The following is a 22,741-nucleotide window of genomic DNA, read 5'->3' on the forward strand; positions in this document are numbered from 1 at the left end:
GAGTGGGAATGCGGGAGTCCAGCTGTGCTACAGAGAAGTGGCCCTGGGAAAGAAGGAATCAGCACCTGGTGAGTGCAGAGGCAGTGGGGCTGGGATGCTGCCGGCTGTGGGCCCTTGCAGGAAGGGAGAGCTATTGGTTTGGGACTCCTGATCAGAATGAAAAGCTGAAGGAAAGCTTGAAACATTATCCCCCCCACTCCACAATTTGAGATGCTTACACTATTACCTCATTAAAAAAAAAAAAAAGAACCATCAAAGAAGAAAAAACCCATCATTGAAACATATTATGGGAACAGGGAAGACCAGGATTCATCTTCAGAGAAAGTCATTTATTTAATTTTTTAAAAAAGCTTCTGTCTCAAAGAGTAATGTGAAATGGCTCCCTGCACAGAGAGAATTTATAGAAGAACTCAAAAAAGAATTCAAAAACCAAACGAGAGACATTGAGGAAAAACAAAAATAAATAAATGAAAATCATCTAAGAAAAACAAGAAGCTTATAAAAAAAAGTTAACTAGAAAAAGAGGTACAGGGTATCAAAGATGACAATTAGAATTGGGGAAGTCAGTGAAGCTATGAGAGATGAAGAAATAACAAAACAAATTTTAAAGAATAAGAAAATAGGTGGCACAGTGGATAGAGCACCAGCCTAACATGAAGTTAGGAGGACCCGAGTTCAAATATGGCCTCAGATACTTAACACTTCTTAGCTGTGTGACCCTGGCCAAGTCACTTAACCCCAATTGCCTCAGGGGAAAAAAAAGAAAAAATGTGAACATTTTATAAGAAAAATGATAGCTCTAGAGAGCAGATCAAGAAGAAAAAATAGAATTGAACTGCCAGAAAGTTTTGATCAAAAAGAGAACCTTGATACAATAATGCAGGAAATAACCCAACAAAATTGTCCTGGAGTAATAGAGACATGAGGGGAAGGCAGAAATAGAAAAAATTCACTGACTACCACTTCAAAGAGATCCTGTGTGGAAAACACATAGGAATATTATTACTAAATTTTGAAACCTCCAGATCAAAGAGAAAATTTTGAAAGAAACAAGGAAAAAAAACAATTCAAATAAGCTGGAGCTACAATTTGAATTGTATAAGACTTATCAGCAGTTACAATAAAAGACCATATGTCCTGGAATTATATCTACAAACAATCAAAAGAACTTGGCCTGCAGTCAAAAATATCATATCCAGCAAAATTATAATTCTGAATGAGAAAAAATGTTTAACATAGACAAATTATTTTTGTTTTTATATATTTAAATAAAAAACCAAAAAAGGCAAAAAGAAATTTTTATTAGTTTTCAACATCTACTTTTATAAGATTTTGATTTCCAATTTCCCCTTTCCTCTCTCTTCTCCCCAAGGACAGCAATCAATCTGATATAGGCCATATGTGTACAATCATATTAAACATATTTCCATATTAGTCATAATGTGAAAGAAGAATCAGAAAAGGGAAAAACCTTAAGAAAAAAAAAGTGAAAATAGTATGTTTTTTTAATAAAGATTTTTATTTCCAAAACACATGCATATAGTTTTCAACGTTCACCCATGCAAAATCTTGTTCCAAATTTTTTTTCTCCCTTCCTTCTCCCCTCCTCTCCTTTAGATGGCAAGTAATCCAATATATGTGCAGGTGGTTCGCGCAACAGTGAGATGATTTAGGCCAGTTCCAATAGTCTTGTGATAGAGAGAGCCATCTGTATCCAAAGAGGACTCTGGGGATTGAAGGTGGATCACAACATGGTATTTTTCACTTTTTTGTTGTTGTTTGCTTGCACCTTTTTCTCGTTTTTCCCCCTTTTCACTTTATTGTTGAAGAGAGCCACATCCATCAGAATTGATCATCATATAATATTGCTGTTGCCATGTACCATGATCTCCTGATTCTGCTCACTTCACTCAGCATCAGTTCATGTAAGTCTCTCCAGACCTCTCTGAAATCATCCTGTTGGGACGTTTCTTACAGAACATTAATACTTCATAACATTCATATACCATAATTTATTCAGTCATTATCCAACTGTTGGGCATCCACATTCAGTTTACAGTTTCTGGCCACTACAAAGAGACCTGCCACAAACATTCGTGCACAAACAGGTCCCTTTCCTTTCTTTAAGATTTCTTTGGTATATAAGCCCGGTAGAAACACTGCTGGGTCAAAGGGTATGCACAATTTGATAGCCCTTTGGGCATAGTGCCACATTGATCTCCAAAATGGTTGGATCAGTTCACAACTCTTACCAACAATGTATTAGTGTCCCAGTTTTCTCACATCTCTTCCAACATTCAGCATTATCAAAAATTGTATGTTTTGATCTATATTCAGACTCTATAGTTTTCTCTCTGGATATGGATAGCATTTTCCAACACGAGTCTTTTAGAATTGCCTTAGATCATTGTATTGCTGAGATCAAAGTCTATCAAAGTTGATCATCCAGACAACTTTGCTGTTAATGCCTACAATGTTATCCTGTTTTGCTTCCTTCACTTAGCATCATGTAAGTCATGTAAGGATGAGCATTAACTCAGACCCTCAACAATTTAGTGGATTGTCTTTGTGAGCTGCAGTGCCCTCAAAGTTTCCTTGCCCTGTATTCTGCAAATGAGAGATGACTATCCTCAGACTTCACTAAGTTGGTCCTGGGATGCCAGAGAACACATAGCCCTCCATCATTAGGCCCATGCCAAAGCTGTTTTAGTCTAACAGAACTAACAGTTCTAACAATGCTAAGCATAGACATTAAAAGTTCAGGGTCATCTCTAAGGCAGCCTGAAAGGAAGGCATTCTGAAAGCTCTAACAATGATAGCTTACCATCACTGCAGTAAGTAGAGTGGCCAGATGTGGAGTAGGAAGACCTAAGTCCAAATCCTGTGTGACCAGGGGCAATTCATTTAATGTCTCTTATCCTCAGTTTTCTTACTGTGTGGTTGCTTTCAGTCTTAAATAAAATTATATATGTAAATGCTTTGCAAACTTTAAAGTATCATGTAAATGTAACTTATATTTACTACTATATAGATTAATTCATTTATTTCTCACATAATTACAAGATGCATAGAAATATGATTGTCACCATTGTTCAGATGAGTAAATGAGAGGCTAGAAATTGGAAGGTAAGGGAAGTTGGGTAATTCTCCTAGTCCTCCTAGCTAATAAGAGGTAGAAGCAGTACCTGCTTCTAGCTCCTTTTATTATACTGAAATGTCTCATCATTGATCTCTTTATGAGAAGTGACAAGGTAAGAGGCATAAGGGGACTTCTGTTACCATAAGTAGATCTATGTATAGAGGAGGGCTGCTCTATGAAAGGTCAGAAGCACTGTCAGGAACATTTCATAAGAACTTATGGAGATGGCAAGAAACTTGTAGCTTCCTCCTGGACAACTATAGGAAGTTGTTTGGTCCTCCAATGGGGAGTAAAGTCTAATTAGATTTGCAATCAGAAGAGATGTATTTGACCCTTTTATCAAACTAGAGGTCATGGAACCTCTCTATAAACAATGTCCCAAAGAGGGAGTACAATATGCCCAAGCCCACAGACCAAGAAGAGGGAGACCTGCAATTCAAACAAAAATCTCTTGATTCCATTACAGATTGTTATATTTACTTGAGGAAGGATTAACAGGCTGATAATCCATTGTCTTGGCTTTAACACTGGATGAACTTTTTGGGGAACTGCAAGAAGGGCATGGACAAGAGAAACACAGGAGACCCTGTGGGAACAGGGAGTGCTCATGTGTACAAATGAGATCATGGATCTACTACAGTATTCTACACTAAAGCTTGTGTATAGGCACTGTGAATTTTGAGTGCCACTTCTACTATACGACTTATACTATTTGTCCTTTGAAAGCATGTATCTTACTTTTAAAGAACAATCAATGAACATTTATTAAATGCCTGCTACAAGCTAGGCTCTGTGCTAAGGGTACAGAACTGTGCTAAGGGCAAAAGATCCCTTCCCTCAAGCAGTTTACAGACTAACAGTGAAGATCACATATAAGCAAAGATGAAGAGTAGTATTGTTATTTCCATTTATAGGTAAGTGTATGAATGAAACTGAGTCTGAGAGAAGGTAATTATCTTGCTGAGGATCATACAGCTGATATCTTTCCTATTCCCACCTATCAACTGGACTATTGCAACAGCCTTCTAATTGGCCTCTGAGATCAAGCCTCTCTAAACTTTAATCCATTCTCAACATGAAAAGTAATTCCTTTACTCAATGAACTCCAGTGGCTCCTCTTGTGTCTAGAGGCAAATGTAAACTCTGTTGACTTTTAAAGCCTTCACAAGTGGCCTACCTCTCTAGTCTCAGTATAGAGTATTTTCCAGATGCTTCCTGCACTCAATAATCCAGAAATTGGGCTGCTTCTTATTCCTTACACATAACACTGCATTTCCCCTCACTTTGCCTTTGTTTTGGCCATCCCTCAACCTGGCATGTTGAGAATGCATTACCTTCTTACTCTGACTCTGAATTCCTTGTCATCTTTAAAACGCAATTCAAACACCATCTTCTATATGATGTCTTTCCTAAGAGCTCTCCATTATAAAATTACCCTAGATTATTTTATATGTACTGGAAACTTGTTCTGATTTGCAAACATACCAGAAAATGGATGTTACAGTTACATTTAAAATAAAAGAAAAACAAATTGCTAGCTAGGTATAGTTCAAAAAAGAATACCGGATAGAGCATCTCAAAGCTCCTAAAAGAGAGAGGTTGTCTCATTCTTTGTATTTTCAGAGTCTAGTAGAGTGCCTGGCAGAGAGAAGGTGATTAATAAATGCTTGAATTGAATTTGAAGCACTGCTGGATGCTCAGTGCCCTATGCCATTCTATTCTCTGACATTTACTCTGTGTATAACTATGGGCAAGGTCATGACCACTAATAATCTCAGACAACCCTGAAAAGTTTATCTACTAAGTTATCTATAAAAGAAAGTTGATATCTCATAGAAAATGGCAGTGTTTCCATACTAACAAAATGATGATGTTTGGTATATCGTAGTAAAAAGGGAAAAGAGGAGTGGGAAGCTTCTGAAGGTCTATAGTTACTGCTGTTAATTACTGGTAGATGAACTAAATAAGAATTCAAGATTTAGCTTCAGCTTGAAGCATAAATTTCCTCCATTATTCCTATCTTGAGGTGTGGCAACAACACCTGAAACAGTATATAATGTGCTTAAGGATTCTTAGTTTCTAGAAATAAAAATTTTCACATCTCTCAAAGAAGGCAACACTAGACCTGAAGTCAGGATCTGAACTCAAATTCTAGGTTCACTACTTAATGACTGTATGAGAATAGGCAAGACATGTTACTTAAATCTCTCTTGAGTTTCAATTTTCTCATTAGTGAAAAAAGGGGATGGATAATGATACCTGTACAATTTACTTCAGAGGGTTCTTGAGCCCAAAGCACTTTATAAACAATAAAGTGCTATAGGAGTTGTATTTTTTGTTACTACTATATAAGAAAATATATAGCAATATATAATAAGCTATTTTGTTATAATTCATTATGCAGTGTTATTATAACAAACAAACTTTGAAATATTTCCTATTATTAACAACATACAAGAAGAAGTCTTTGAAAAAAGAAAAAAAAACTTTTTTGCATTTAGCATTATAAAAGCTATTACTTATCAACTATTCAAATCTCTCAATTTTACTTAAAAGATAGGACTTGAGAGAGAAGCGACTGGCCCAAGTGACGATTGCATAGCTAGTGGCAGGATTAATATTATACATAATTAGAGTCAACAATTTCAATCCATGATTTTTTTCATCTGTTCCTATTTAAAATTTCCTATTTTTTTAATTAAAGCTTTTTATTTTCAAAACATATGCATGGATAATTTTTCAACATTGACTCTTGCAAAACTTTTTGTTCCAAATTTCCCCTTCTCTCTACCCACTCCCCCTAGATGGCAAGTAATCCAATATATATTAAACATGATAAAATATATGTCAAACCCAATATATATATATGCATATATATATACACACACACATATATATATGTGTATATATATATATACACACACACATACACATATATATTTATATAATTATCTTGCCACACAAGAAAAATCAGGTCAAAAAGGGAAAAAAAAGAAAACAAAATGCAAGTAAACAACAACAAAAATGAAAATGCTCCGTATTGATCCACAGTCAGTTCCCACAGCCCTCTCTCTGGTTGTAGATGGCTCTCTTCATCACAAGATCATTGGAACTGACCTAAATCATCTCATTGTGGAAAAGAGCCACATCCATCAGAATTGATTATCATATAATTTTCTTGTTGCCTTGTACAATGATCTCCTGGTTCTGCTCATTTCACTTAGCATCAATTCATGTAAGTCTCTCCAGGCCTCTCTGAAATCATTCTGCTGATTGTTATTTATAGAATAATAATATTCCATAATATTCATATACTATAACTTATTCAGTCATTTTACAATTGATGGGCATTCATTCAGTTTCCAGTTTCTTGCCACTACAAAAAGGGCTGCCACAAACATTTTTGCACATGTGGGTCCCTCTCCCTCCTTTACAATCTCTTTGGGATATAAGCCCAGTAGAAATACTCCTGGATCAACGGGTATGCACATTTTGATTGCACCTTTGGGCATATTCTAAAAGACAGAAATAAAAACTATTTTCTTTTCAAAATTATGGGTAAAGAAGATGGAGGTGGTGATGGGAAATATATATGACAGAAAAATACAAAAGTTACTCCAATGACTAGAGGTGCTTTGTAGGGAGATACTTCTTCTAAAGCCCCACAGATAATTTTTTTTTGCATTTTTTTTACCAGATATCAATAAAAATGGGTCCTCACTACTATCGAGAGTACAGATTTAGATTAATTGGCTGACTAAGATCCCTTCCCTAACACTTTTTTTCAAAGAGACAAAGTAAGAGGCTTGCTCAAGGTGATAGAGGTGTTGCTAATAGTGATGGGATCTAAGCACAGGTACTCTGATTCCAAATCCATTACTCTTTTTACTATATGATAATTCTATGTCTATAAGGCAATCAATGATACTGATCGACAATTACTTCCTTTTCCCAGAAGTGACTATAAAATCTAGGAGGCTTCTCCCAAACAAAAAAATCTAGGAGGCTCTCTACAAACTTTGTATGGCATGGTATCAAATTCTTTCCTCCCAAGCAATATTTTGGTCATTCTCCTCTGTCCTCTTCTCATGCTCTAAGTGATCAGTTTCCACCTTAAAAGTATTTCCAGATTGCACAGGCAATGAGGTCAGCACAATGCCTCTGTAGATTTTCAATTCAGTAGTCAGTCTAATGCCTTCTTCTCCCTCACACTTTCTTTTCATGCCTCCCAAACACTGGGCTAGCTCTGGCAATATATAGTGTCAACCTCATCATCTAACTGTATATCCCTGGAAAGTATATTGCCAAGGTTATCTAAAGTATCAAAAATTTCTCAATTTGCTGTAACAGATGGTTCCACATATAGATGGTTTGCTGCTAGCTGGTGAGAACCTAAGTTTTCTTGGTGTTAACTGTCAGGCCAAAATGAGCAGAAATCAATACTCTTTTGCATCTCAACCTCAGAAGCTGCAATGTGTGAACAAATAGTCTACAAACAAAAAGTTGAGCACCAATTCTTCCCTACACTGTAGTCTTGGCTTGGCTTGTAGCCTTTTCAGATTAAATAATATACCATCAGAGACTTGGCTCTTCTCAGCAATTAGGTGATTCAGGCCAATTCCAATAAACTTGTGAAGGAGAATGCCATCTGTATTCAGAGAGAAGTGTATCAGGATTAAAAGTGGATCACAACATAGTATTTTCCACCTTTTTTGTTGTTTGTTTGCTTTCTTTTTTTTCTTTCTCATTTTTCCCCTTCTGATGAGATTATTTTTGGTGCAGCATGACAAATATGAAAATGTTTAGAAGAATTGCACATGTTAACCTATATTGCATTACTTGCTGTCTAGGAAAGGAGGTGAGGAGGAAGGGAGGGAGAAAAATTTGGACACAAGGTTTTGCAAGGCTGAATGTTGAAAATTATCTTTGCATATATTTTGAAAAATAAAAAAACTATTATAAAAAAGAAAAACAATTTACCATCAGTACAGTAGCTGATTTTGATGATGGCACCATTGAAGACATCTCACTGAATGTCTGGTAACATTTCTGAAAACATCATGCTAAAAATCACAGGACACAGAGACCTATTTCATTCCATTGCTGATTGGGAAAGTATAAGAACACCATCATTACCCAGAGCCAGTGCAAGCATATTGTCATGAAACTGGCATAAGATACTAAGGAACTTTTTTAGGTGACCATATTTTGCTTATGATGACTGACAGTATAAAGGCCTTGGCCAGACTGATGAGTGCTGTCTACAGACCTCTGTTCTGCTCCTGTCATTTCACATGGAGTTGTCAGGAAGCAAAGTTCTCTAATCCTTTCTGAAGCCATACTGGCTCTTGGGTAGATGACCATAAGTGAAGAATCAGCCTGTTTAGGACTCCATTAAGAATCTTGTTGGCAATGACTAAGAGAAAGACATCCCTGTGATTGTCATAGGAAACCTATTTCCTTTTCCATTATAGAGATGCACAATAGAAGCCATCCTTGAACTCCTGGGGGATAACTTCCTCTTGCCATATAACCCAGAAGATTTCAGCCAGATTTCATATTAGCAGTGAAACCCATGACTTGTAAATCACCTGGAACACAACCAGGTGCACTGTGACACAAGAAGAGCCTAATGGCATTCAAAACCTCTTCTTGAACTGGAAGTTTGACTGAAATCAACTTCTACTTGAGATGCATGGTCATACCTCCACCTGAGGTATATGGCTGATGACAATTTACTGAGAATGCTATGGAAGTGTTTGGCCCATCTCTTCAAGATCATACCTTTATTACACATTAGCATGGCTCTACTAGTGCTGAGTAGCTGAGATGCACCCTAAGTTTTTAGTCTATCATCATCTCAGAGCATCATAGAAGTGCTTAGGATTGTTAGTGTCAGCATAAAATTGAATTTCACATGTCTTTTTACTGGGTCAAGAATCCTGCAGCTCTCTAAACTTTGCTTTGATTTTTGATGGTATTAAACACTTCCTTCTTAGAGATGGACAGACTAACCTGCTAGTAACCCTGTGGAGTTCATTTTCATTTAGCAGTTTATGAATGTCTTCATCAAACCAATTTTGATATTTGTGAATGTTCTGAGCCAGATGAATAAATATGGTGCTGTAAACCACATCTCTGAAAACTGCCCACTCCTTTTCTGATCCACTGTTGCTGTGTTGGCGCAGCTTTCCCTCCAAATTAGTAACAAACTGTTCACACTGGAAATGCTCTATCCTGCTGACATTAAGTATCTTGGTAGTCACCTTGTTTTGGGGACTACACTTTTGTTCAACGTGAACATTTAATTTGGAGAGGATAATCTATACAGTACTCTGTACCGCACATCACCTTCAACAACTCACACATCTCGTGTCTATTAATGCCAATGTTTGCTGCAAGGGTACATCTATGACATTTTATGGCACTTGGGTAAATGGAAGCTATTGTTAATGGTGAGATGCCATGAACCTGCAAGGCTTTAGTAGTGGGTGATCACTGCTGTTTTTGTTTCTGACTCCATTCTTCCCAAGGACTTCCAGACATATCTGTCTGTGTCTATTCCGTCTATTAAAGTCATTCATAATTATAAGTTTGTCCTCTTTTGGCATACTGATGCTGAGGGGTCTCCAGGTCTTCATAAAAATTTTCTTGTACCTCTTTAGGATTCATCACAGTGGGAGCATATGCACCGACATGATGCTTTCCTGAAAGTAGCAACTGCATTGTCATAAGCCTATCATTCACTCCTTTTGAAACATATATAAACTTGTTGATTAGATTACTTTTGATTTTGATTCTTATGCCAGCTTCATGGTGTTTCTCATCACTCTAGTCACTCCAGAAAGGCATGTATCCAGCTCCTACTTCAGTAAGCTGTTCTTCATTTGTCAGCTTTGTTTCACTCAGGGCTGCTATTTAAATAAGATACTTGCTGAATTCTCCTGCAACAAGAGCTGGTCATCTTTCAGATCTAATGGATTTCAAGCTGTCTATAACTGTGCACACATTCCTTTGACGAATAGTGAGTGGAATCATCTTTGCAAAAGTTTTTTTTTTGTACTTCTTTGTGTATTTCAACTGCAGGGTAGGATCTTCATCTGCTAAAGTAAGCAGGCCAAGGTTTGGTTAGGTGAGGCAACAATTTTTAGGGTACCTTTTGTTTTTTTCTCATTTAACAGTATTTTATTTTTTAAAGATTTCAACATTTATTTTTGTAAGATTTTAAGTTCAAATTTTTCTAACTCCTTTCTCTCCCTCCCAAGATAGCAAGCAATCTGATATGTTAAGCATGTACAATCACATTAAAACATATTTCCACATTAGTCATGTTGTGAAAGAAGAATCAGAATAAAAGGGAAAAGCAAAATAGTGAAAATAGTATATTTTGATCGGTATTCAGACTCCATACTTCTTGAGATGTGGATAGCATTTCCCATGATGAATTTTCCTTCCTTCCTTCCTTCCTTTCTTCCTTCTTTTTATTATAGTAACTTTTTATTGACAGAACCCATGCCAGGGTACTTTTTTTTACAACATTATCCCTTGCACTCACTTCTGTTCCGATTTTTCCTCCCACCTCCACCCCTCTTAGATGGCAACGTCTATATATGTTGAATATGTAGTACTATATCCTAGATACAATGTATGTGTGCAGATCCAAACAGTTTTCTTGTTGCACAGGGAGAATTGGATTCAGAAGGTAGAAATAACCCGGGAAGAAAAACAAAAATGCAAACAGTTTACATTCATTTCCCAGTGTTTTTTCTTTGGGTGTAGCTGCTTCTGTCCATCATTGATCAATTGAAACTGAATTAGGTCTCTTTGTCAAAGAAATCCACTTCCATCAGATTACATCTTCATACAGTATCCTTATTGATGTATATAATGATCTCTTGGTTCTGCTCATTTCACTTAGCATCAGTTCGTGTAATTCTCTCCAAGCTTCTCTGTATTCGTCCTGCTGGTCATTTCTTACAGAACAATAATATTCCATAACATTCATATACCACAATTTACCCAACCATTCTCCAATTGATGGGCATCCATTCATTTTCCAGTTTCTAGTCACTACAAACAGGGCTGCCACAAACATTTTGGCACATACTGGTCCCTTTCCCTTCTTAAGTATCTCCTTGGGGTATAAGCCCAGTAGAAACACTGCTGGATCAAAGGGTGTGCACAGTTTGATAACTTTTTGGGCATAATTCCAAATTGCTCTCCAGAATGGTTGCATTCGTTCACAGCTCCACCAACAATGTATCAGTGTCCCAGTTTTCCATCCTCTCAACACTCATCATTATTTTTCCTGTCATCTTAGCCAATCTGACAGGTGTGTGAGTGTATCTCAGAGTTGTCTTAATTTGCATTTCTCTGATTAATAATGATTTGGAACACTCTTTCATATGAGTGGTAATGATTTCAATTTCATCATCTGAAATTGTCTGTTCATATCCTTTGACCATTTATCAATTGGAGAATGGCTTGGTTTCTTATAAATTAGAGTCAGCTCTCTATATATTTTGGAAATGAGGCCTTTATCAGAACATTTAACTCTGAAGATGTTTTCCCAGTTTGTTGCTTCCCTTCTAATCTTGTTTACATTAGTTTTGTTTGTACAGAAGCTTTTTAATTTGATGTAATCAAAATTTTCTATTTTGTGATCAATAATGGTCTCTAGTTTGTCTTTAGTCACAAATTTCTTCCTCTTCCACAAGTCTGAGAGATAAACTATCCTATGTTCCTCCAATTTGTTTATAATCTCGTTCTTTATGTCTAAATCATGGACCCATTTTGATCTTATCTTGGTATATGGTATTAAGTGTGGGTCCATGCCTAATTTCTGCCATACTAATTTCCAGTTATCCAAGCAGTTTTTGTCAAATAATGAATTCTTATCCCAAAAGTTAGGATCTTTGGGTTTGTCAAACACTAGATTGCTATAAGTTGACTATTCTGTCTTGTGAACCTAACCTGTTTCACTGATCAACTAATCTATTTCTTAGCCAATACCAAATGGTTTTGGTGACTGCTGCTTTATAATATAGTTTTAGATCAGGTACAGCTAGGCCACCTTCATTTGATTTTTTTTTTCATTAATTCTTTTGAGATTCTTGACCTTTTATTATTCCATATGACTTTTGTTGTTATTTTTTCTAGATCATTAAAATATTTTCTTGGAAGTCCGATTGGTATAGCACTAAATAAATACATTAGTTTAGGGAGTATTGTCATCTTTATTATATTCACTCGACCTATCCAGGAGCACTTAATATTTTTCCAATTGTTTAAGTCTGACTTTATTTGTGTGGAAAGATTTTTGTAATTTTGCTCATATAATTCCTAACTTTCCTTTGGTAGATAGATTCCCAAATATTTTATGCTGTCGACATTTTATTCTGAATGGAATTTCTCTTTGTATCTCTTGCTGTTGGATTTTGTTGGTGATGTATAAAAATGCTGAGGATTTATGGGGATTTATTTTATAACCTGCAACTTTGCTAAAGTTATGGATCACTTCTAATAGCTTTTTAGTAGAATCTCTGGGGTTCTCTAAGTATACCATCATATCATCCACAAAGAGTGATAGTTTGGTTTCCTCACTGCCTATTCTGATTCCTTTAATCTCTTTCTCGACTCTTATTGCTGAGACTAGTGTTTCTAATACAATATTGAATAATAATGGTGACAGTGGGCAACCTTGCTTCCTCAGATCTTACTGGAAAGGTTCAGTTTTCCCCATTGCATATGATGCTTACTGATGGTTTTTAATATATGCTCCTGGCTATTTTAAGAAAAAGTCCATTTATTCTATATTCTCAAGTGTTTTATTAGGAATGGATGTTGGATTTTATCAAATGCTTTTCTGCATCTATGAGATGATCATATGGTTTTGTTAGTTTGCTTAGAGTATGTCAATTATGCTAATAGCTTTCTAATATTGAACCAGCCCTGCGTTCCTGGTATAAATCCTACTTGATCATGAGTGTATTATACTGAATGATTTTCTGTAATCTTTTTGCTAATATTTTATTTAAGATTTTAGCATCAATATTCATTAGGGAGATTGGTCTATAATTTTCTTTCTCTGTTTTCAGCCTACCTGGTTTAGGTATCAGTACCATGTCTGTGTTATAAAAGGAGTTTGGTAGGATTCCTTCAATCCCTATTTTTTCAAATAGTTTATATAGCATTGGTTATGTTCTTTAAATGTTTGGTAAATTCATGTAAATCCATCTGGTCCAGGAATTTTTTCTTAGGAGCTGTTAATAGCTTGTTCTATTTCTTTTTTTAAAATGAGACTCTTTAGGATATTTATTTCTTCCTCTGTTAATCTGGGCAAAGCTATATTTTTGAAGGTATTCTTCCATTTCATTTTAAGTTGTCGAATTTATTATAAAGTTGGACAAAGTAATTCTAATTATTGCTCTAATTTCCTCTTCATTAGTGGAGTTCCCTCTTTTCATTTTTAAGACTAAGAATTTGATTTTCCTCTTTCCTTTTTATATCAGATTTACTAAGAGTTTGTCAATTTTGTTGGTTTTTTCATAGAACCAACTCTTAGTTTTATTAATTAATTCAATAGTTTTTTTACTTTCAATTTTATTGATCTCTCCTTTTCTTTTTAGAATTTCAAGTTTAGTGTTTGACTGGGGGGGGGGTTAATTTGTTCCTTTTCTAGCATTTTTAGTTGCAAGCCCAATTTGTTGACCTTCTCTTTCTCTATTTTATGCAAGTAGGCCTCTAGAGATGTAAATTTCCCTTATTACAGCTTGGCTGCATCCACACATTTGGCATGATGTCTCCTTGTTGTCGTTTTCTTGGGTGAAGTTATTAATTATGTCTATGATTTGCTGTTTCACCCAATCATTCTTTAGTATGTAGAGTTATTTAGTTTCAATTATTTTTGGTCTACTTTCCCTGGCTTTTTGTTGAGTGTAATTTTATTGCATCATGGTCTGAAAAGGATGCATTTACTATTTCTGCCTTACTGCATTTGAGTTTGAGGTTTTTATGTTAATATATGGTCTATTTTGTATAGGTTCCATGAACTGCTGAGAAGAAAGTGTACTCCTTTCTGTCTCCATTTCGTTTTCTCCAGAGATCTATCATATCTCACTTTTCTAGTATTCTATTTACCTCTTTGACTTCTTTCTTATTTATTTTGTGGTTTGATTTATCTAATTCTGAGAGTGCAAGGTTGAGATCTCCACTATTATAGTTTTGCTATCTATCTTCTTGCAGCTCTCTTAATTTCTCTTTTAAAATTTAGATGCTACACCACTTGGTGCATATATGTTTAATATTGATATTGCTTCATTATCATATGCTACCTTTAGCAAGATATAGGTGCCCTTCCTATCTCTTTTAATTAGATCAATTTTTTGTTTTGTGATCTGAGATCAGGATGGCTACCCTGCTTTTTGACTTCACCTGAAGCATAGTAGATTTTGCTCCATCCTTTTACTTTATTCTGCATTGTTCTCCCTGCTTCAGGTGTGTTTCTGTAAACAACATATTGCAGGATTCTGGCTTTTAATCCATTCTGCTAATCGCTTCCTCTTTATGGGGAGTTACCCGTTCACATTTATGGTTAAAATGACCAATTCTGTATTACTTGCCATCTTGTTAACCCCTGTTTATGCTTTTCTCCCTTCTTTCCCCTTTACCCCCCTTCCCAGTATTAAACTTGTGAGCACCACTTGCTTCTCACAGCCTTCCCTTTTTAGTATCCCTCCTCCCCACCTTAGAGTTCTTCCCCCTATCTTACTCATTTCCCTCACAGTTTCCATATTCCCTTCTGGTTAGCTTATTCCTTCCTTTTCACTTTTCCCTTCTCACTTTTTAATGAGATGGGAGAAGTTTCACCATACATTGAATATGTCTAACATTTTTTTCCTCTTAAAGCCAATTCTGATGGCAGTAAAATATCCACTATATTCATCCCCCTCCATTCTTTCTCTCAGATATAATAGGTTTCCTTTGCCTCTTTGTGAGATATAGTACCCCCACTTTACCCTTTTTCTGGTACAATGTCCTTTCCACCTCTAATTTCTAGAACAAGGTATACATGTATTTTTTTTTTACATCTCTACAGCAGAAATATAGTTCCCAAGATTTCTTTTTACCTTTTTAGGTTTTTCTTGAGTTCTATATTTGTAGATCAAACATCTTGTTAAGTTCTGGTTTTTCCACCAAAAATAGGTGAAATTCACTTATTTCATTGAATGGCCATCTTCTTTCCTGGAAAAAGATGCTCATTCTGGCTGGGTAAGTTATTTTTGGTTGCATACCGAGTTCCTTAGCCTTTCGGAATATCATATTCCAGGCCCTTCGATCTTTTAATATGGATGCTGCTAGATCTTGGGTGATCCTTATTGTGGCTCCTCTATATTTGAATTGGGTTTTTCTAGCCGCTTGGAGTATTTTTTCCTTCATTTGAGGGTTCTGGCATTTGGCCACTATATTTCTTGGTGTTTTGATTTTAGGATCCCTTTCAGTGGGTGATCGATCAATCCTTTCAATGTCTATTTTACCCTCTGTTTCTATGACTTCTGGGCAGTTCTCTTTAATAATTTCCTGGAAACTAGTGTCCAGGCTCTTTTTTTATCGTATTTTTCTGAGAGTCCAATAATTCTCAGATTGTCTCTCCTAGACCTATTTTCCAGGTCTGTTGTTTTCCCAAGAAGGTATTTCACATTTTTCTCCATTGTTTGATTTTTTTGGTTTTGCTTGACTGATTCTTCTTGTCCCCTCGAGTCATGCAATTCCATTTGCTCTATTCTGATTTTCAATGAAGTATTTTCTTCATTCACTTTTTTAATATCTTTTTCTAATTGTCCAATTTGTTCTATGGAATGTTTTTCCATTTCGCCAATTTTATTCTTTAGAGAGCTATTTTCTGTTTCCAGTTCACTAATCCTGTTTTTCAAGGATTTGTTTTCTTTATCCATTCTGTCTTTAAATGAGTGGGACAATTTCTCCAGACTCTCTTGCCAAGCCTCCCTCTCCTTTTCCCATTTTTCTTCTAGCTCTCTTGAGAGAGCCTTTTTAATTTCTTCTATGAGATTCATCTGTGCTGAGGAACAGATGATCTCCTCCTGTGGGTATTCACCTGGAGATAATCTGCTTTTAGTCTCCTCAGGGTTTAGAGTCTGTTCTCTGTCTGAATAAAAGCTGTCAATCGTTAAGGTCCTTTTCAATTTTTTGCTCATTTACTTTCCTGGAGACAACTTTCTTGGCAAATCTCAAGGATGTCTTCTCTTGGTAACTCTTTGTGGGTTTTTTTCAGTCAAGCATTAATTCAGAGGCTTGTAATGAGATGGATTCTGAGAGAAAATGTGGAGCTTACACAGCTGTGTGCCTCCTCGCTGCCATCTTCTCCCATGATGAATTTTTAAAAATTTTCTTGAATCATTGTATTACTAAGAAGAGCTAAGACTATCAAAGTTGATTATCACACAATGCTGCTGCTACTTTGGACAGCATTCTCCTGATTCTGCACCCTTCAGTCAGTAACAGTATATATATAAGACTTTCTGAATTTCTTCTGAAATCTGCTGGCTCATCATTCTTTTTTTTTTTTTTTTTTTAGCATTCTATTACATTCATATAATACAACTGGCTTAGCCATTCTGTAATTAATGAGCATCTCCTCAATTTCCAATTCTTTGCCACCATAAAAAGAGTGGCTATAACAATTTTTGTACACATGGGTCCTTTTCCTATTTTGATGATCCCTTTGGGTAGGGTGCTTCTTCTAGTTCCTACCTCATTCTAGCAGGTAATCAGTGTTTAAAAAAGTGCTCAGGAGTCTGCCAAATCCCACCACTGCTTCAGTCCAGCGAGGAAATGACCCTATGGCCTGGGCTGCCTGTGTGCAGGGTTCTGACTACAGTTCCCTGTGTATCCATACACACCTGCTGCTTTGCCCCTTGCCTGTTGCCACAGGACTTTGAGGTAGGTAAAAATGGTAAAATAGCATGGGGGATGTCTTTTGACTTGCACATAATTTGGGTTTAAGAGAGACAGTGTTGCATGAAGTTGTCAGTCTCACTATCTCTTCCAGTCATCAAAATCCAGTACAAGACAAAAGTCAAGATGATTGGCAATGGGCGAAGATGCAATGGGTGACTTTAGCTTTTCTGATGTTTAACCAAGCTCTAAGAACTCCACAGCACCTTCTTCAACCACCTTTATGATCAATGGAACAAATCATTTTTATCCATTCTATTGGGGGGAGTCTTTGTGTGCTGGGGGTAGATATTCCCTGATTCACTAACAGGTTTCAGACCCCTCAATTATCCTCAGTCTGGGGTAGCTCAGGGAGTGTCCATTGCTCATTCTACAGCTTCTTGGTGAAAGGGTGAGAGTTGGATAGCAGATGGATATCCAAGAGGGAAAACAGCAGCTCTAAAGAGAGCTTGACAGCCTTTAAACCATATTAATACCATATATCTCCAAAGCAGGAACAATGATTTGAAAAAAGGATTAAAGGGAACAAGGATACCAATGAAATCATGGAGTATATGTAACACTTATGTTTTTCAAATGTTTAAAGTTATATGACTTTATCTGATATAAATTAACTATTATTTATCAACCTCAGAGCTGAATTAAAGCTTTGACAGTAATATTACTTACAAATGTGAGGTAATGGAAAAAGCCCTTGTCTTGGGCTCAGAAGACCTGGGATCAAGCCTTGGCACTTAGGCATGTAGCCCCAGGCAGGTTACTTAATTTTCTCAAAATTACTTAATTTTCACTTTCCTCATCTGTACAAGAGGATGAATGCTTGCACCATCTACCCATATTATTGTGGGTAAAATGTTTTATAGGGATAAAAGCAGAGGAAGCACTGTGTAGTGGAAAATGCACTGGTCTCTTAAGATATAAAAGACCAATATTTGAGTATGGATCTTACACATATGACTGTGTGACCGGAGGCAAGTTACATCTTTCATGTATAGCATCTGGATGATAATTCTTGCACTCCAGACATCAAAAAAGAAAGGCTTTGGAATATCTTATTACAAATCAAACTGCTGGTTCATCTCTTCTGAAATGCAAGTACTTACATGCAGTAGACAAATATACAACAGCTGTAGATCATAGGTAATTCATCCAATAGCTACAAAAGGAAAAGACACAAAATTTGAATAACTGTTCACATCAAAATGAACATAACAATACAGAAAAACATTGTGTTTATGTGTGTAGCAGATGGAAGGCCACTTTAGGGGAGGATGGCACATATGCCTATTTGATCTGAACAAAGTATATATCACTTTCCCCTGACCATTTGTACTTTTTTATAAAGGTGAAGCTAAGGCTTGAAAAGCTCTTTTAACAGTTCAGCAAATAAAATTATACAGCTATTACATATAGAGCCCTGTGTTAAGTATTAGATAATTTCCTGCTCTCAAAGAATTACAATTTAAAAGGGAGATATATGATACACAAATAACTGCAATATAAATGAAATATAAGGACACAAGAGGCAAAAAAATACTATGCAAGTCACAGGAAAAAAGATTTTACTGGGAAAATCAAGGAAAACTTTATAGAGGATGTCCCATTTGACCTAGGTCTTAAAAATGTTTAAGATTTGAATTGGTGGGAGTAGAATGGAGGAAAAAAAACCTGAGCAAAAATATAATGTTAGGAGAACATGGGGCACATATGGAGAAAAGAAAAGTAGACCACTTTGAAACTTTGAGCACAAAGAGAGGAACAGTTAATGACTAGAAAAGTAGGCTAATACCTGATTATCAGAAATAATTAGCTTCCAACTTTATAGTTGGAAGGGAACTTAAAAGATTCATCCAGAGTAGATATGTCAAAGATGCAGCTCACAATACTTGAATGCAGAATCAGATAAACATGTAATTAGGAAATATTTAATAAAATAAGTAAAGATGCACTGGAACACAGATTATATTAATGTGTTTTTCTAAGTCAATATTCAACTCGATACATGACCCCTGTTTTTATTTAGATTTGACACCATGATCTAGAGTCTAAATTCTAGATTTTGCTCTCAACGTGCCCTGTGTCTAAAGATCCTTTTGGGATGGGGGTGGGGATGGTTAAAATTATTTTCATAGCAATGAGTAAAAATGTGATTTGAGCTCAGGTTTTTTGACTTCAAATTTAGTGCTATATATATTATATCTTGCTGTAAAGATCTAGAGTGCCGGGGGAGGGAGCAAGACCTTAATTCAATAAGCAAAAAGGAACTACTGGAAATATTTTGAGCTATGCACAAGGAAGATTAGTCATTAGATGTTATGGATGAATTGGAGTAGTGAGAAAATGGAGGGAGACAGACCTATTAAAAAGCTCCTGAAATACTATTATAATAGATTTGAAAGGGAATTTAGAAATCAACTGTAGCCCAAGGAGACCAGTTAGTTATATAGTAATGAAAGTATACCCTAGGGTGATGACTATAGATTAGAAAGGGAGTGATTATAGCATTAATTTACAGTATTAATTTTGTGGACCTAGCCAAATAACTGGATGTAGGAAAATAGGGTAATCCTTAAGAAAAACTGTTCTCTACTTCTGAGATATGGCCCTGGCAAAACTCCAGAACCAGATTAAAACACAATTGCAAAATATTTAATAAAAACATTGCTAAAACACAAGAAAATAAATTTATGGTTTTCTAAGTCAAACTAAGGCCAGTTTAATGGCTGCTGGTTCTAGTTTAATTTGATGATTAAATACATTGTTAACTGTATCAGTAAAAAAGAAATAGAAATAATTAGCTGTAAAAAGCAACTTTTTAAATAATAGTTTAAATATCATCTAAATGGCAATTGTGTAGACACAACACTCCAAAGCTTCTTTAATTATTAAAATGAAGCAGAAATGAAGAGATAATCTAGGAAGTCAGTAGAATAAAAATACCTGAACCTTTGTCAAATTAAAAGCTGTAATATAAGAAAAAAATAGATTCACAATTTATTCTTTCCTTATTATATGCTTCAGTTACCAGAAAAATGTTTATGAAAGTCAAATTAAAGATTTTTATAATGAGTCATTTGAAAGCTACAATGAAAATTGAATAAAATTTTTATTCCAGGGAGGCAAAAAGATAATTTTCTTAATTTAATGGCAATATTAATATGCATGTCTTAACAAGAAGGGTATTAAATAAAATTGTTTTGGAATAGTGTCTCTCAATAAAGACCCATAAAATTGCATTAAAACAGCATTGTAAAAACAATAAAGAGAATTTCCCTTTCTCTTTATTTTATTCTTCCAGGATTTATACAGAGTATACCAAATAGTTGAAAAGTACACTTAAGATTTTGAGATACCCTGTAATCATGGTCCATAGAATGAGATTTAAAACTAAAATAATAGGATCTTTTAATTTTATTAAAAGAAGTTATTTTTTATTATGAAATTAATAATTAATAACAAATATGAACAACTCAACACCTCTGTTGTTCTTTTGTAGAAATGCAGAAGTCACATATTGGCCTTAACTCTGCCTTGACCCTCCCCAAGACTGTCAAATTTAGGTTTTTAAAGGCCACCAGAATGTAGTTAATCTTTAGTCAGCCAACAGCAGATTTTCCTTCAAATTCCACCAGGGAAATTTCTTCCCATTTTCTAAAATTATCAAAAAGGAGACATTTGTTTAACATTAAAAAGTGGGGTTTTTTGTTGTTTTGTTTTGTTCTGGTTACAATAACTCATCTATACAAAGATCTGTAATGCTACTGAAAATCTGCACTGAGAGGGGTTATCATGGGTTATTTTGAAGTAATTATGTGTATTTCTCTAAAATGCTATTTTTCAAGGTGACAGACTTTTGTGTTTTCCTGTAAAGGGGTGGATCTACTGGACACAAGAATACGGAAAAGCTTTTTGTAAAAGGAAAGATGATGCCAAGTCTGACCATTGAGCAATATGGGCAGTTGTCATTGTGACTTATATTAGATCTTCTGCCATCAGAGATCCAGTGGAGCCTACTATGTGTTCAGGGAGGACTAGGCAAGCCCTTTTCAGGGCTGCTCATGCAACTTTGAAGCCTGCCTAGCATTTAACTCTCAGCAGTGACTCCCAGAAGCTGTAGCACATGCAGCAGTCACACCCCAGTAAAATTATCTTGGCAGATGGGCTAAGCCAGGGTGAGAGACCCCAGTGAGTCTCAGACTTGTATGGTGAATTAAGGGGGTGTCTACCTCGAGTATGATTCTTCAACTACAGAATGAGTTGTTTCAATGGCCAGGAAGGCAACTACATCAGGCTCTGGGGAACATTTGATCAGACATCAAAGATACCCAAGTCCTCCACTGCATTCCCTGCCGCTACCAGCCCTCCTAACCACTGTCTTGCCAGTGGACTTAGATAACTCCAAAAGAGTAAGACTGAAGACTCTGTACAACTCTTAAATACACTTAAATCCACTTCATGAACCAGTGAAGACATTATGCTGTCCTGGTGCCATTGGTCCTCTTTGAAAATGCAAGACAAACAACAGACATCCAGTATCTTCCAGATAACCTCAGTGATGGTGCAGAATCTTTCAAGTAAAACCTAGTGTAGCCTCGGTCATAAGGACTTATATCATTAAAAAGGCCATTCTGGGTGGTTGAGAAAACAACACAGGATGCCTTAGAATGAACAGATTGGCCTGATTTTGAATATCACATGGTTCTTTTTATCTTTCACTCTGAATCACCGATAAAGAAACAGAAGGAGGTCACATAAAGAATTGAGGACTAGTTTATATTTTTCTCTGTTTCATGGGTTGACCAAGAAAGATGATTCATCATCTAATGACCAATTTGCTGGTTAAGTTCCTTTTTATATTCAGCTAAGTGAGTACTCAAACAATAGGATCAAACAATTTATCTGAGGACCATATTAAAGTCCTTCCAGGATGGTAGAACTTGCCATTAGCTCATGCTCTACTCACCAGCCTTCAAGATTCCTTTGAAGAAGAAACAAAGGCATTGTCCAGGATCACACAAGCTAGTGAATATCTGAGCCCTGATTTGAACTCAGGTCTTTTTAACCCTATGCTCAGAACTCTATCCACTGTACCAACCACCTAGTTGCATTAGAAAAAGAAGAAATAAACACTAACATATCAATATAGCTTACTATCATTTCCTATGAAATCAAATTATTAGCCACTGACACAAACATGAATATAGAGAAAATATAAACTTCCTTGACACTCTCATACCAAAGGAGGAGGACATGGAATCCAATAGTAAGTGCTGCTTTAGAATGCAAAATAATTCTCAAAATTTAATGAAGAGCACTAAATGATGAAACTGGATGAAGGGCAATAGACATGAAATAGAATAATTACATTAGTATTTTTGTCATCATTGATACATGTTCTACATGTAGTTGTACATCAGGAGAACACCTACTTTAAAACTAAAAGCACTCTGATATGCTGCATGAGGAAATTGAAATGGCTTAAAGAGGGGAAGAGATAGAAAGACAGACCAAGCAAAAACACACAAGAAATCCATGTTCAAGAAAGTGAAAATATCAAGGAACTAGCTTTCAAGATTGTTTGATTGAGAGCCTGATACTGAAATTTTGTTAAAAATTATAGATATTATT

At 35.8% G+C, this 22,741-nt stretch overlaps 1 protein-coding gene across 2 annotated transcripts in view; it reads right to left on the minus strand.

Annotated features, from left to right (window-relative positions):
* Nucleotides 1–22,741, minus strand: part of ACER3 (alkaline ceramidase 3) — a 192,637-nt gene that overhangs the window by 44,967 nt on the left and 124,929 nt on the right. For both annotated transcript variants that reach the window (XM_031961345.1, XM_031961346.1), the window contains one exon: nt 18,217–18,269. In XM_031961345.1, the coding sequence (XP_031817205.1) occupies nt 18,217–18,269 (53 nt within the window). The remainder of the gene's footprint in view (nt 1–18,216; nt 18,270–22,741) is intronic.

The sequence above is a fragment of the Sarcophilus harrisii genome, chromosome 3, assembly GCF_902635505.1.
Source record: "Sarcophilus harrisii chromosome 3, mSarHar1.11, whole genome shotgun sequence".
Classification (NCBI taxonomy): Eukaryota; Metazoa; Chordata; class Mammalia; order Dasyuromorphia; family Dasyuridae; genus Sarcophilus; species Sarcophilus harrisii.